Here is a 15,166-nt window from a genome sequence, read left to right on the forward strand (position 1 = left end):
AACCTCCACAAATGGAAGGGTTAGGATGATCCTATGAAGTTGATTTTTTGGGCGCACCCTATCTATGTGAGGGCCTATTAAATGAATGCTTTGGATCATCCAAACAAAGTGGGCCCCTTATGTTTTTAAGCGCCACCTCATATAAGCTATATGAGGTGACACCTTAGGAACTCTATTCTCTCTCTCTCTCTCTCTCTCTCTCTCTCTCTATATATATATATATATATATATATATATATATATATATATATATATTCATGAAAATTTTAAAGGTCAAGGATCGAGGCATTTGAGTTTTTGATTAAGAGAGTCGAAAGAGGAAGGGGGACGACATTCCGGGGTCAAGGGTCGAGACACTAGGGTTTTTATTAAAAGAGTACAGATTGTGCTTTCATATAAAAAAAATTAAGAAAACAATTTTAAAGGGAAAATATACATGATTCGCATTTTAAAAGAAACAACGGTGAGTCGGATTCGCCTGAAAAAACAGGATTTGTGAGGGACACTGCTATGACAAGAATCCGGGTGTGTCCCACATGAATCCCCGTTCGATTTGTGTGTGAAGGCGTGTCGACAAAGATTCGTCATAGGGGGGCAAAGAATCCATGCAACACAGTTTCTCGGTAAGTGTATATCCTGGGAAATTTTACATATTTTTTGTTGTTACTTTCAGATTTATATTGGGAAAAACTGAAGTAAATAGAATATTTATAAACATATAAAATGTATAATTTAAGGTAAACATACAATAAAAATAGGCTACTATTATTTGTGCTACCATGTTTTGATAGTGACACAAACTCACCTCGTCTTTTATAATTTTGCCAGGTGTCAAAAGCTATTTTGAAAAAGTCCGAGATATTTGTGACTACGATTGATATCAGTCTTCTTACTTTTTTTTTTTTTTTTTTTGAAAGATTGGAAAAATATTTTATGAGCTTCTACTTTGGATCTTTCAACATAAGAAAAAAGAAAAGAAAAAGGGCATAAAAGGAGTCAACAGTCTCAGTCTCCGCGCTATTTAAGGAAGAAAAAATTGTGGCTGTTATGTTTGGTGGTGCCATTCAAACAAAAATGTTTTGTGGTATGGTTGGTAAGGAAGGAGTGCAACAGTATAATTGAACGAACTAGGCTATATATCAGAAGTAATCTAGAGTAGATAATTAAAAGTTGGAAGTCTCTGCCATTTTTTGTTTGTCAATGTGAGCTCTACTGGCTGTTTTCCTGCTAATCCTAGTTTTCCAGGGTTTGTGTTGTAGTTCTTGAATTAGGTAAGCCACAGCAGCTTACATAAGGTGTTTTAACACCTTGTGAATTTGCAATTCTTAGGACTCTTGGTTTCTGGTAAGCCAAAAGCAGAAAGTGGAAAACGTTTGAGACACTCGGTTGGTTTTGGAAACTTATCCAAAACGAAAAGGTGCCTGCTTTACAGTTTAGTAAAAACACAGAAACGGACTGATATGGTGAAATAAAGCAGAGAAGAGGAAAAACGTCTTCAAGAACTAGAAAAGGGTTTTGAAGGGGTGGTTTTTTGGCTCTCTCTTGGGCGACGAAGAAGGTTGAAGAAGCACGAGCCAATAGGGAGCGAAGGCGCTTGGATCCTAGACAGCGTAGAGATTATTTCTTGTGTAATCCAGACAAAGCTTTGGGCTTTTGTAATCCGGTGAGTGCTTCTTGTAACCCTTATATTTTCCAAATAGTGAAATCTTTTGAAGTCTTCTCCCGTGGACGTAGGCACGCACACAGTGTGGTGAACACGTAAATCTTGTGTGCTTTATTTGTGGTTTGTCTTGCACTCTATTTATTTTGTTCTTGCAAATCTACTTCGGAAACATTGTGTAGTTATTAACACACAATACTGGAAACACACTTTCTTGTTCGGATTGTTAACCGGTCACTGCAGAGGGCTATTGGTGCCCCAATTCCGCAACAGTTTGGTGGTATTGTCAGGGATCACAATGGAGAAGATTGGTTTATTCAGACTCCATTTGTCTTAAGATTCTAGTAATGTTGAGTATTTTCTCTTCCTGAAGACTCCATTTGTCTTAAGAATTCTAGAAAAGTTGGAGATTTTCTCTTCCTCAAACGGTGCTGATTTTTTTGGTAGGATGGAGATTCAGTTGTTTGGCATTTCCATTCCTTCAATAAACTTCTTGTTGTTAATAGAAAAGAAACTACATGGCATATTTGTTAAAGAATAAAAGATGAAATAACGCCTTCTCCAACGGGTTAAGCTTTTGCAATAATCGGTAGTTTGACAATATTTACTCTTCCGGGTGCCATTTTTATCATCCTTGCTTGCCACTTATGTTAATGCCTTCTTTGTTAAATATAGTGTCATACCTTTCCGACAAGAATTTCATTGTCATTGTTAGCTCCATAAATGTCTGATGTATCAAAAAATGTGATACCTTTATGGAAAGCATCTTTAATTACTAGACCCCCATCCTCATGAGAGAGAGGAATATTATATGATCCAGAAAGACCGGCACAACCAAAGCCAAGCTTGGAAACCTGCGAAAAGAAAAAAAAAACTCATTACAAGGAAATAAAATAAAGGAATGGTGCAACGGTTGTCAGGTGAATTCGGTAATAATTAACTAATAAAATGTTTAATAGCATAAGAGAACCAATCCCACATTTTTTCTATAAGTATTTGTGCGGTTGTGAAGCCAGCGTCCGTGGGAAATCTAGTTGTTGGGTTTTAATGGGATAAGTCATGTAGTTGTTGGGTGTGAGTGGGATTAGGCATGGGACGGTTAGTGATAAGGAGTCTACTGCTGAGTTGTAGTTCCAGGGAGTTTGCTGTTGATTTGTAGAAAGATAACATCCCTTTATTTTTTTGAATGGCATATTTCAAAAAGGAAGATAACATCTTTGTTTCCTTGGAGTCCTTATGTATATTAAGTCACTTTTCATCTATGAATAAAGCAACCAAGATCTTTACCCCCAACCTTTTCTTTTCTCTTTTATCTTTTGTCTTTATTTCTTGAATCTTCTTTGAGCAGTTTTTCAACGACACCATAGCTCAAGGTAGAAAAAGTGGCTCTCGACAGAGTCTTGATTTGGAACGTATCAACTTGGTATCAGAGTTGTACGATTAGATGGCTGATGGAACAAGAACATCGCACGTGGAAGAGAAGGTGCGGACACTCCAAACCTCTCACGATGAGTTCAAGGAAACGACGGATTGACACGGTGCATTGCTACATGAGATTATGAAAAAACTAAATAAATTGCAGCCATGGTTCTAAATTTCGGCCGAAATCCGAAATTTCAGACTTACCAAATTTCGGTAAAAATTTTGGGAAATTGAATTTATATAGGAAACGTTTTCTGCGCGATACCTCAGATAAGTTCTGAGCAAAAGCTCAAAAAAATATATGGGCCCACATTGTTTGGATGATCCAAAGCATTCATTTGGATAGTCCAAAGATAGAGTGTGCACAAAAAATCTGCTCCACAGGATTATCCTAACCCTTTGATTTGTGGAGGTTAAAGTGGATGCGTATAAACCTCCACAAATCTGTCCATTTTTAACCTCAAAAAATCGAAGGGTTAGGATGATCCTACGGAGCTGATTTTTTGGGCACACCCTATCTATGTAAGGGCCTATAAAATGAATGCTTTGGATCATTCAAACAATGAGGGCCCACATGATTTTTTGAGCTCTTGCTCAGATAACTTATCTGAGGTATCGCGCAGAAAACCTATCTATGTAAGGGCCTATACATATATATATATATATATATATATAGAATTATTCTGAAATTTCGGCCGAATTTTTGAAAATAATAAAGTAGTAATTGTTTTCTTTTACCGAATTTTGGCCGAAATTGCTTTATCGGATTTCGGCTGAGGACCTAGAAGGATCTATTGGCCACTCTCAAACACAAGGAAGCATACGTTTGAATAGCGTCGCACCCGGGGGCAATGGGCAATCCTTCATAACCGACGGAGGCATCCAGACAAGGTCGATGCGATTGGATTTCCCTTGCTTTGATGAAAAATCCTAACGGATGGATCCTTAAGGCAAAGCATTATTTTAGGTACCATCAGGTGCAATATGAACAATGATTATTGGATGCAGCCCTAAACGTAGATGGGGAAACTCTCGAGTGGTACTAATGGTACACCAAATAGAATCCAAATTGTGGCATGGGACGACATGATAAAGCAATGGATGTTCATTTCGGCCTCGCACATAGCAAAAATTACGCAAGCCAGTTATCTAAGCTATGCCGAGTTTCCACGGTTTTGAACTATAAAAATAAATTCCAGGTGATGTCCAACAAAGTCAAAGGGTTATCTGAAGTCTACCTTATTGAGGTTTTCATCAGGAGCCTCTTTGACGAGTTATGGGTTGGTGTAAAAAAGATGAAATCAGTTACACTTCCTGAAGTTTTCAGCATAGCATGGCTCCAGGAGGGAAGAGGAGATAAGGCGGCGGGTGATACAACCAAGGGTACCACCTCGTACACATCCGGTTGTTATCTCAATTCAACCATCGAGATTGCCACCGGTTATTAAGAGGCTAACCTTGCTAAAGCTAGAGAATGAAGGGAAAAGGGTTTATGCTACCACTGTGACAAGAGAATCATGCCCAATCACCGATGTAAGACTCAGAAGCTTTTCTAGATGGAGGGTTTACTTGAAGAAGATGATGCAACAATGGAAGAAAAGGCTGAGAATACGATGGAAGAAGAGGAGACGTAAAAAATTTGCTTGCATGTTATTACGGGTCTGCAGGCACAAACTAAGAGAATTGTTGGGTCAATTCGGCACTACCAACTCACTATCCTTGTAGATAGCAGATCGACTCACAATTTCATAGATCCAATGATCATACGCTAAGCCCATATTTCTATCCAATCATATGCCATTTTTGAGGTGATGGTGGCCAACAGGAAAAAACTAAAAGAGAGCCGTCGATTCCGAGGAGTCCAGATCGGCAGATCCAATCCCAAGGAGTTCCCATCAAAGCTAATTTCAATTTATTGTTTCTTGAAGGCTATGACGCAGTTCATAGGGAAGCTTGGTTACACATTCTAATTCTTATACATGCAATTTAGAGATAAGGGGAATAAGTACACTCACAAGGGATTCCCTTATTCACCATCAAAGGTTGTGGGACCCAAGAAGGTGACCAAACAACTTAAGGGAGCTGGGAAAGCTTACATGTTACAACTATTTAGTAAAGAGGTCCCATCCGACCTGCACAGTTCAACATAGATCGATTCAGAGGTGCAACGAATCTTGGACGAATTCCAAGATATTTTTTTGCCGAGCCCGAGGGACTTCCTTCGTAGAGATCTCAAAATCATCAAATTCTAGTGGTAAATGGGGCACATCCAGTGTTGGTAGAGCTTTATACGTACCTATATTTTTTTTAAATACCATTGCTATTGACTGGGTCATGTATGAGTATGAGAGAGGAAGAAAATGACCATATGTAGAAAGTCGGTCAATCACCACCATGATTGCCGATTTTGTAGAAGAATTTGGCAACCCCTCAGTAAAATCCAAAGATCTATCATGCCATGCCTTATCAGGGATAGGGAGATGTTGTAATAATCCTAGGGTAGTGTCACCCATGTCCCATTGACATGTGTCAAACTCTTCGACCCATCTTCAAATTTCCTTTCTGGCGCCTGGTGAATAAAAATTCCTTGTGACGCTTTGTAGAGTATTGTGGAAACCAGAATGCCCATATGATGGTGTCGCATGGTGTTCGAAGAGAATATACAACCTCAATTGTGATGTGGGACCCACTAAGATTCTCCCTTTCCTCCAAACAACCTCGTCCAATTCCTTGTATTTAGTGGTAAGCACCATTCTGCAACTTTCTTTCACCTCATGAAGATAAGGATCCAAATTTGCTTCTTCACTTTACTTGATCTAACCACATAGGAATAGGATTGGAAATTGCAAAAATTCCTCTACTTCCTACACGAGAGGGTGCGTCTACCGCACGATTTTCCAGTCACTTTTTATATTCAATTTGGTAATCATATCCGAATAATTTAGATTACCATTTTTGTTGAATAGTAATCCTCTGCTCCAATAAATGCTGGAGACTACGTGGATCTATGCTGATGATAAACCGACGTCCTGTCAAATATGGCCTCTATTTTTTGACAGCTAGAATTATGGCTAGTGGTTCCTTTTCATGTGGAAAGGGAGAGATTATGGCCATGACTTGCTTGGTTGAGATATGGAATGGGCTTTCCTTGCTGCATCAAAACCACTCCAGCACCAGTCTCACATGCATCACACTCGACCACAAAGGGAAGAGTAAAATCCAGCAAGGCTAAAACATGCGCCCTTGTCATGGCTTTCTTCAATTTATGAAATGTCAAATCTGCCTTAAAAGAGTGGTTAGAGGAGATGCAATTCTGCCATAACCTTCAATAGACTTTCTGTACCAAGTTACCAACAGGTCAGCCCAAAATATCACCTAAGAGCATTGACTGAACCTAGAGTAGGTTAATCTTTTTTTTTGAAAGATAAAATGTAGAGTCGGTCAATCTAAATTCTAACATACACTGAATCTTCTGCGAGCACCCTACAACGCTGTTTTTTGAGATTATGTATCCCAAATAATGAATTTGCTGCCAAAAGTAAACATGCAAGCTTTTGCGTAGAGCGTATGGTTTCATAACACCTCCAACACCAACTTTAAATGTTGCTAAGTGTTCACAAAATTTCTTGCTATACACAAGAATATCAAAGAATACTAGCACAATTTTTCACAGAAAAGCTTTAAATACGCCATTTATCAAGCTCTGGAATGTTGACAATCCATTATTCAACCCGAAGGGCATCACTAAAAATACATAGTGACCTTTGTGAGTTCTAAAAGCGGTCTTGGGAATGTCTTTATCTCTTGCCGTGATATGATGGTACCCAAATCTCAAATCCAATTTAGAAAACAATTCCTCCCCATGTAATTCATCCAGTGATTCGTCTATATCTGGAATAGAGAATTTGTCTTTAACTGTTACATTATTTAGGGGCCTATAATCCACACATATCCTCCGGCATCTGTCATGTTTACGGACTAAAATTACTAGGGAGGAAAACAGGGAAATATTGAGGAAAATAACATTAGAACATGACAGTTCATTAACACCTTTCCCAATTTTTGAATTTTCATTTTTTGCATACAGACATCCCTGCTGATAAGATTGAAATGTATCATTACCCTTTTTCTGAAACGTATCATTACCGTGAACACAAATATGGATCAAATCACAAAGGCAAAAAAGAAAAGAAAACCAAAATATAAAACACAACATTATTTAGTTTTCTAGCTTGGGTCACTACCCTAGGCCCTGTTAGTTTGGGTAAAGTGTTCAGCAGTACGCCAGAGATCACTTCAAATAGAATAGAAGACATTTATCACAACATTTACTTTTCTATATCTTTTGCTCAGATTTCCAACTTTGTTTTCTCATTAAAGCGTCGATAGATTTCCTTATGTCACTAAGGAGAGGGTCATGTCCTAGTGGAGCTGCTAAAAATTAGATGCTTAACTGGATAACTGTTGCGGTCATCATTTCCATAAAATGGCAAGTTCAGTTTGATCGGCAAAAAACAAAGAAATGCAAGTTTTGATTGAACGGAAAAAAAAAGTATTCTACCTGAAACAGAAGAATCCCAATCTAATTAAAATCTCTATTGTTGGGTTATTGTGTATTTTTTCTCAGGTAAGTTGTGGAGTCTTTGTTCTTCTCTCCTAGTTTAATTGGGAAGGGGGGTAGGTGTAGGAGTTCTTGCGAAAATCTTATATAAACGGTATCTCTTGGATGTATGAGAAAGAGTACAGTCTTTAGAGAGAGAGGAGAGAGGGGGAAGGGTTTTAGTCAAAGTTCATGATCTCGCACATGGACATAAGCTTTTACACCGAATAGCATAAATCTCCATGTTATCCTTGTGTCCTTGTGCGCTTTCAATTTTTCATGTTCTTTTATGCGTGAGTGGATCGGATTAGGCTCAAAAAAATTCTATAAAGTGATTCAATTTTGAAATTTGAGTTTAAAAAAAATAGATGAAAAAATTGCTTTATTCTTTGGCAGAGAAAAGCGAAGGACATCTTAATTCAACAGGGTTTAACTAAGCGTTGAAGGGAAAGGACGGGAAGATGATAAAGATGCAAAATGCCAATTGTGAGGATATTAAGTCAAGGGTAGCCAACAAATTTTAAATATGTAAGATGGACAATATCATATTCAATGTTATGGAGAAGAATAAACACCGAAACTATGAGATATGTTGGAGAAGCTCTACATGTTGAAGAGCTAGGCCGACATATTCTATTTGAAACTCCAGCTGTATGATCTAAAGATGCAAGAAGGAAGAAATCTTCTAAAATACATGACTAAGTTCGGCGAATTGTAAATCACATCTACAAGGTTGATGAAATGACGAAGGAATCAGATAATGCCTTGTTTCTTCTCCTCCTTCGGATTCTTACGAAAACATGGCGACTAGTTGTTGTTCAAAAAGCAATAGTGAAGCTGGAACAACTCACGACATCACTGTCATCTGATGAGATTAGGAGGAAGCCCAATCTTGAAGTTGTCAAGAATATAGGCTGATTGTTGGTGGAGAGAAACAGATTGGAAGGTTGTTTGACAAGTGACAGTTCAAGATCCTGAGTCAACGGGAATATGTGCAATGTTTATCAGAGCAAGAATTTGGCTACTTGTAATGGAATTGTCCAGAATACCTTGAAAAAAGAATAGTATTAGTTCTAGAAGTACTGTGGTAGTAGTGTTGGGTAAGCAAAATGAGGTCGTTGGAGATGTTCTCACAGTTTTCACATGTAATCATACCTTCTCATGTTGAGCAGATAAAAGATTCATGTTGTTTTATAAAGATATGCTCCAAAAAGAAATACTTTGATACATTCTAAGAGAATATTACATGTATTATTTCCCTGGATGATGAATCTACTTATGAAGTGATGGTTTCAAAATGATAAAGATGAAAATGCTTTACGCTTTAGGTGGTGTGACGTATGTTCCATAGATTCAGAAAAATCTAGTGTTGCTTGTCCGATTGGACTCCAGGGCTGCAGGTACATAGCTCTAGGTGGAGCCCAAAAAAAAATAACACGTCGTATAGTTAGGATAAGAGAGAGAGAAGTTTGGTGGATTATATCATCTGGTGAGAAATATAGTGGTTAATAGTCTGACTATGACCTTGATGCGATGGATGGTGGATGGTAAAGAAAATATCAATGTTCTTTTGTTGAGTTGACTAAACGAGTTGAATCGGAGCAGCTATATATATGCATTGGTTGCATTGATCGAATGAGGTGAAGTCCGGACCAAGATGATCAATAGTGTGTTTAGCCGGTGCTTTTGAAGGCCAATGGATGTTTGCGATGATGCGGACAGGTGGTGACGCTAATAAAAAAAATTAAGGTGAATGAAAAATAGGCCAATGTGAAGATTAGGTTTCTATGTCTTATTTTCCATAAAAGTAGGTTTGTTTTATTTTCATACCTTCAAGGTGTGTGCCAATGTGAAGATTATTAGGTTTCTGTGTCTTACTTTCCATGAAAGTAGGTTTGTTTTATTTTCATACCTTTAAGGTGTGTTCTCAAAGAAAGCTGATAGGTAGATATGCCAACAGGACCTATTTTCTTTCTCATCGTTTCACTAAGAAGCGGGTTGGTTTTTGGTTTTCTTGGGAAAACTTCATACCAAGGGTATCAATAGAAAAATCAGAAATATAGTAAAGGACGTGAGGTTTTCTCTTGGATGTGAGTGTGTGTATGAGCCTGGTGTTACAGGGGAAAGGGAAACAGTCAAAGGAGATTGAGGTTTCTTTTGTAATCTTTGTAGTTGATTTCCCACTTAGGCCATGTCGGGCAACCATGTATTTTTTTATGATAAATTAGTATCTCAATAGTGAGAGAGCGGTAGGGCAGGTGGGAGAAGGAGAGTTGAGAGAGGGCACGAATGACTATAGAGTGAGAAGTGGTTAAAAACAATTTAACCACTTCTGTTTTTGGGTGGAGTTTTTTGTTTCCTTGTTTTTAAAGTTTTTCTTACCCTGTCCTCACTCAGTATGTCCCGTATATATCCCTTTCCCCACTCAGGCTGTCCCGTATCTATCCGTTTCCCACCCTCCCTCACCATTGGGTAAGCTAATATTCCAGGCAAAATAATTCATGGTAGCCAAATGTGCCTTTAGGGCATAATCATGATCATGCTTGTGGACATAAGATTTTATGGCCCATGTAAATATTTTTACTATCCTTGTATACATGTGTGCAAGCTATTTTCATTTTCTTTTGTGTGTGACTGGATCAGATGAAGCCCGACGATTCTCTACATCCAACATAGCTCATACCACTATGATTGTGGATAAGTTTTTCGGCATTCGGTAGACTACCTTTTGCCAACCAAGCTTTCCTCAGATGCCATATTGGTTGTGCAGAAAGACTGAGGTAGGTGTTTGTTGCGTATTTCCGCTGGATGTTGCCGGGTAATATTTTGAAATTTACCGATAGAATAATGTCTTTCATGTTAGAGTATTTTCAAAATAAAAGCGCTTTTGAAAAGGTTTTATAAATACAAGAATATTTTACTTGTAAAATTGGTGCTTTTTGAAAGAGGTGAAAAAGTGCTCGTAGGAAGAGCAAGCAACATAGTCCTGCATTGGAAAGTAACAAAGTTGGGCGTATACTCCCTCCCACTTCTCCCTCTACCTTTTGTAGCACACGTGGGTTTTGGCAAATGGTGGAACCCGAGGGACGGTGTGTTGCACCATTCGCGTGCGGCGTGCGCAGTGGGTTGTTGGGCGCTTTTTAGCGCAATTTGCACTTCGCACGACGTATCGTCGCGAGCAACAATTATAGCGCTTCATTTTTCCAGATTTGATCTAAGTCGTTGATCTAGATTTGATCAAATGGTGATCCCGAGCGGCTGCAATCTGCACTGTAGGATCGCGCTTGGATGTCTCTAACGGCTAGTGCTCGGTTGGGTGAGATATAAAGCATAGGATAGTGGGTACCAGCTAGTGTTCGATCGGGTGCAATCCGAGCTGTAGATTGACGATTTAGCAGCTACGTGGGAGGACAGAGGTTTTAAACAAAGCCAATAGTCACTTTATGATCCATTTGGACCGTAAAATTGCGGTTGGGCATGATCTAACAGTCGCGAATTGAAAAGATGCCCTGCAGAGGTGTAATTCAAACAGAAAAGACACCAGAGACCCTATAAAAAAGACCATAAAACAGCCATTTTATGTACAATACGAAAATCAACTTGGGAATTCAAATTTGAGAATTTCCAAAGCATAGTATCTTGCATACTTGTTAGGAGATCAGCAAATGGGGTGGCAGATAATCTTGCAAGAAGTCTAGTTCAGTTGGAGGCTTTGGAGAATTATGATCCCTTTCTCCTTGAGATTTTTTTTTCTTCGATTTATTTTTTATTATGATTCTCGTTTGTATTTCATGCTTGTTTTCTTCATTGTATTTCTATTGAACTATCTCGGTCTTTTTTTAATGCAATTCTTGACCATCCAAAAAAAAAATCTTGCATACTTGTTTAGCCAAGGGTGATTCGGGGTTGTTGCCGTTTAGTACAAAATGTCATCAAACATTGGGTGAATATTCACAAGGCTTCATTGTACCTTGGAGGCAAATTTGTGGATCCCCTTGCACACAATTGGTGGGGAAAGCGATGTTTGTTATGCGCCTTGAAGCATCTCATTTCCATCTTCTCATCATCTCCGCAGTCAATTCTCCAACAATCTTAAGACGATATTAGGAGATCTTCATGGCACTTCAATACTTCAAGCAAATGTCTCAAGGCAATTTCAAGAGGTGGCTTCATTTCATCTTCACCACAATCAAAGTGGTCTATGTTCTCACTGCTTCAAAACCGGCAAAAGTTGAAGATGAAACGCTTGCCCAAGCATGTAGAAGGAAGTGGGAGCAAGACAACTACTTGTGCAAAGGCTATATCCTCAACGCCATGTCCGACGAACTTTTTGACATCTATCATAGCATGGAATTGGCGGGAGCACTTGGAGGGATTTAGAGGCGACATACATATTGGAAAATGACGGAACCAAGAAGTTTGTTGTAAGTCACTTTTAAAATTTTCAAATGACTGATGATAAGGTGGGGTCCACATGGGGATTATACATGTTCATTCCTAACATGTTTCGGGTCCCACATGGCGATAAACATATGTAATCGACACCGTTTATCTTATACACCGTCATGATGTAACACAGATTGTCATGGACCCACCTTTGCCTAAAGAATTCAATGATTTGGCTTATCTTAGCATAACCATAAATGAAGTTTGAAGGATCAAGAGGCTAGGGTAATCTGATCAAGGTGAGGCAAATAGCAATGTGCTGGACCTATGGTCATTGGTCAGATCAACAGACCTGATTACGCCACTGGCACGAAAGGGACCTAAATAATAGTTGTTAACTGCCATGGTCCTTTTGGTATTTTTTATCAGATTATTACCCTTGTACTGAAATAAAATGAAAGGAAATGCTAAAAAGATCAAAGGCCTACTATCATCCAAGGTATTCTCAGCGGCAATGTTCGTGATAAAATTAAGGATTACACTGATCTTGGTTGTCTTGGTGAATACAACCAATCCCTAACTATTGCTTATATAGAGCACTTTAGGGGATAATCAAGGAACGAGATTAGATAAGATATTGGAAGAGATAATCCGAATCAACTAAGGGCCCATTTGGATACCTCCCATTTTGTAGACACCCGAGGAATCACGATCATGAGGAGGTCTTCTCAGATCGATCTCGTCCTGAAACTTTGCCTGGGTCATCTGAAGCTAGCTCTGATGCTGCTAGAGTCAGAAAGAATCTTCCATCTATCTCGTCTCTCAACTCGACCACACGTCTTATAGCTAGGAGCCCCTTTTCCTTCTGCGCGGCTCATCGACTTGCATGTGTTAAGCATATAGCCGAGGAGGCTGGCGCGGCTTAAAGGCGTGACATACTAATAAGGGCTAAGAGGGGTAGGGATGAGCATTATTCGGTTATAACCGAATAACCGAACTGAACCGAACCGATTTGGTCAGTTCGGTTCGGTTTTTTTCCATTTCGGTTCGGTTTCGGTTAGTTTTTTTGGATATTCGGTTTCAGTTTCGGTTATCTAAAAAAAAATTCGGTTAACCGGAATTATGATAAAAACCATTTTTTTTCCAAAAAAAAGTGCTATATGTGCACTCCGTAGGATCATCAAAACCGTCCATTTGATTGATCACAACTTAATTAGGTTGTGTTCAAAAAATTATTTCGATCGGATGATCCTAGCCCTCCGATCCAAACCAGGATTTTGCTTTTTCCCTCTTTTTCTCTCACAATTCGGTTATTCGGTTATAACCAAATAACCGAATTTTTTTTTAGTTCAGTTTCGGTTCGGTTTCGGTTGCCGAAATTTGGGTTACCAAATTTCGGTTATTTCGGTTCTGTTATAACCGAATAACCACGCCTAAAGAGGGGCCCCTCTCAAGTAAGGAAGACGCGACTAAAAGGCTGGCTAGCACGGCTTATCCCTACCCTACTAAATAGTCTAGTAGGTTCCCACGAGATAAGGCCGATCAATCAGATCTTAGTTCTAGTTGCCCTTCATCTTTAGGCGAGATTCCCTTCGGGCATAATCTTTTTTCAGTTTTGGATTTGGAATTGAGTTTTGAATGCAAAATGAATAGATCCGGCAGCTCATGTAGAGGGAGACAGAGAGGGAAGGGGGTACTTGCTAGTGGAGGGGAGAGGTTGAGGAGCAAAGAGGGTGAAGGAAACTCCCAGATCTGTGGATTTCCAATTTCTTATTTCCAGAGCAAACTTAGAAATCTGATTTTTTTCACTTTCAGCTGCTGAATTAGAAATCCAAGAATTTGATCCGAATCAAATTACAATGCAAAAAGGGCTGCAAATGTGAGAAATCCAAATCAAAATCTTCTCGGCATCCAAACGGGCCCTAAGTTGTCTAAGGATTTCACTAATCTTGGTTGTCTTGGTGAATACAACCAAACCCTAACTAGTGGCCTGACTATTGCTTATATAGAGCACTTTAGGGGATAATCAAGGAAAGAGATTAGCTAAGTTATTGGGAGAGCTAATCCGAATCAACTAAGTTATCTAATCTAATCCACCTACTAAATCTACCCTAATCAATCTGACAATAAGATCTGATCATATTCTAATAGCTCAGCTATTGTTTAAAGAGATCTTTTAAACTTGTATTCAAGTGTATAACGATTTTTTTATAGTTTCAATTAGTCTAATTTCCGTGATTGGAGTTTCTTGGAGTAAGCTAACAATCGAAATTCTCCCATAGCTATTGTTTCAAATGAGCAAAAGAAAATCACAGAGGAGTATTTGATCATCTGTTAGAGATTTCCATAGACTACTAGATATCATTTTTTTGATAAAATTTAATAATATAACAAACAAAATCGAAACTTACCTCTAATCCCTGAATTCCCAGTTTCACTCTTGGGATTTGGATTTTGGGTTCTTCGGCCATTTTTCCCGCAACCAAAAAGAAAAGAGATTTAGCTTTCAACTCTGGAATGCCTTATCCGAGAGTAATCTTTCAATTTAACATAAAGCATAAGCGGCTTTTGCCTTTTATAATGGGAGCTGATATATTCGCCCCCTTTTTTTTTCCTGGGACACCCCCATCCACTAACTCTTCGTTACACACCCGCTTTCCGGCATATTTTGTTAATTGTACTAACTCATTTTGTCTTTTATTATTTAAACAATTGTCAAACGTTATTACACATTACACCTACATATGCTAACCTCAAGTGTTCTATTGCAAAAAATGGGCAAAAAGGGCTCCCCCATTAGCTGCATGTGACCATATTAATGCACAGTGGTTGTGCGCTAGAAATCTCTGGCAGAAGTTGAATATCTTTTGGTGTTAAATGGATAAGTGTAGCGGAGTGTAGCATGTGCATAAGATGAGTGTAGCGGCGATGCGAATGCTTAGATGGATATGCGGCCACACAAGGTTAGATATAATTAAAAATGAAGACATCTGTAAAAATGTAGGCGTGGCCCCAATTGAGGAGAAGATGAGAGAGCACCGCTTAAGATGGTTTGGGCATATACAACATAGGCCTCTGGATGCTCCAGTGAGAAGAAG

At 38.8% G+C, this 15,166-nt stretch overlaps 1 protein-coding gene across 5 annotated transcripts in view; it reads right to left on the reverse strand.

The window, feature by feature from the left end:
* LOC143887739 (putative aldo-keto reductase 1) overlaps positions 1-14,636 on the reverse strand; it is a 47,055-nt gene extending 32,419 nt beyond the window's left edge. For all 5 annotated transcript variants that reach the window (XR_013254356.1, XM_077391905.1, XM_077391907.1 and 2 more), the window contains exons 1-2: positions 14,480-14,636; positions 2,344-2,514 (exon numbers count right to left, since the gene is read on the reverse strand). Coding sequence is in view for 4 of the 5 variants with exons in the window: in XM_077391905.1 (XP_077248020.1) it covers positions 2,344-2,514; positions 14,480-14,539 (231 nt within the window). In the remaining variant the exon portion in view is untranslated. The remainder of the gene's footprint in view (positions 1-2,343; positions 2,515-14,479) is intronic.
* Positions 14,637-15,166: the final 530 nt, after the last annotated feature.

Source organism: Tasmannia lanceolata, unplaced genomic scaffold, assembly GCF_043159265.1.
Source record: "Tasmannia lanceolata isolate RefF3 unplaced genomic scaffold, GAP_Taslan_0.1 ptg000012l, whole genome shotgun sequence".
NCBI lineage: Eukaryota > Viridiplantae > Streptophyta > Magnoliopsida > Canellales > Winteraceae > Tasmannia > Tasmannia lanceolata.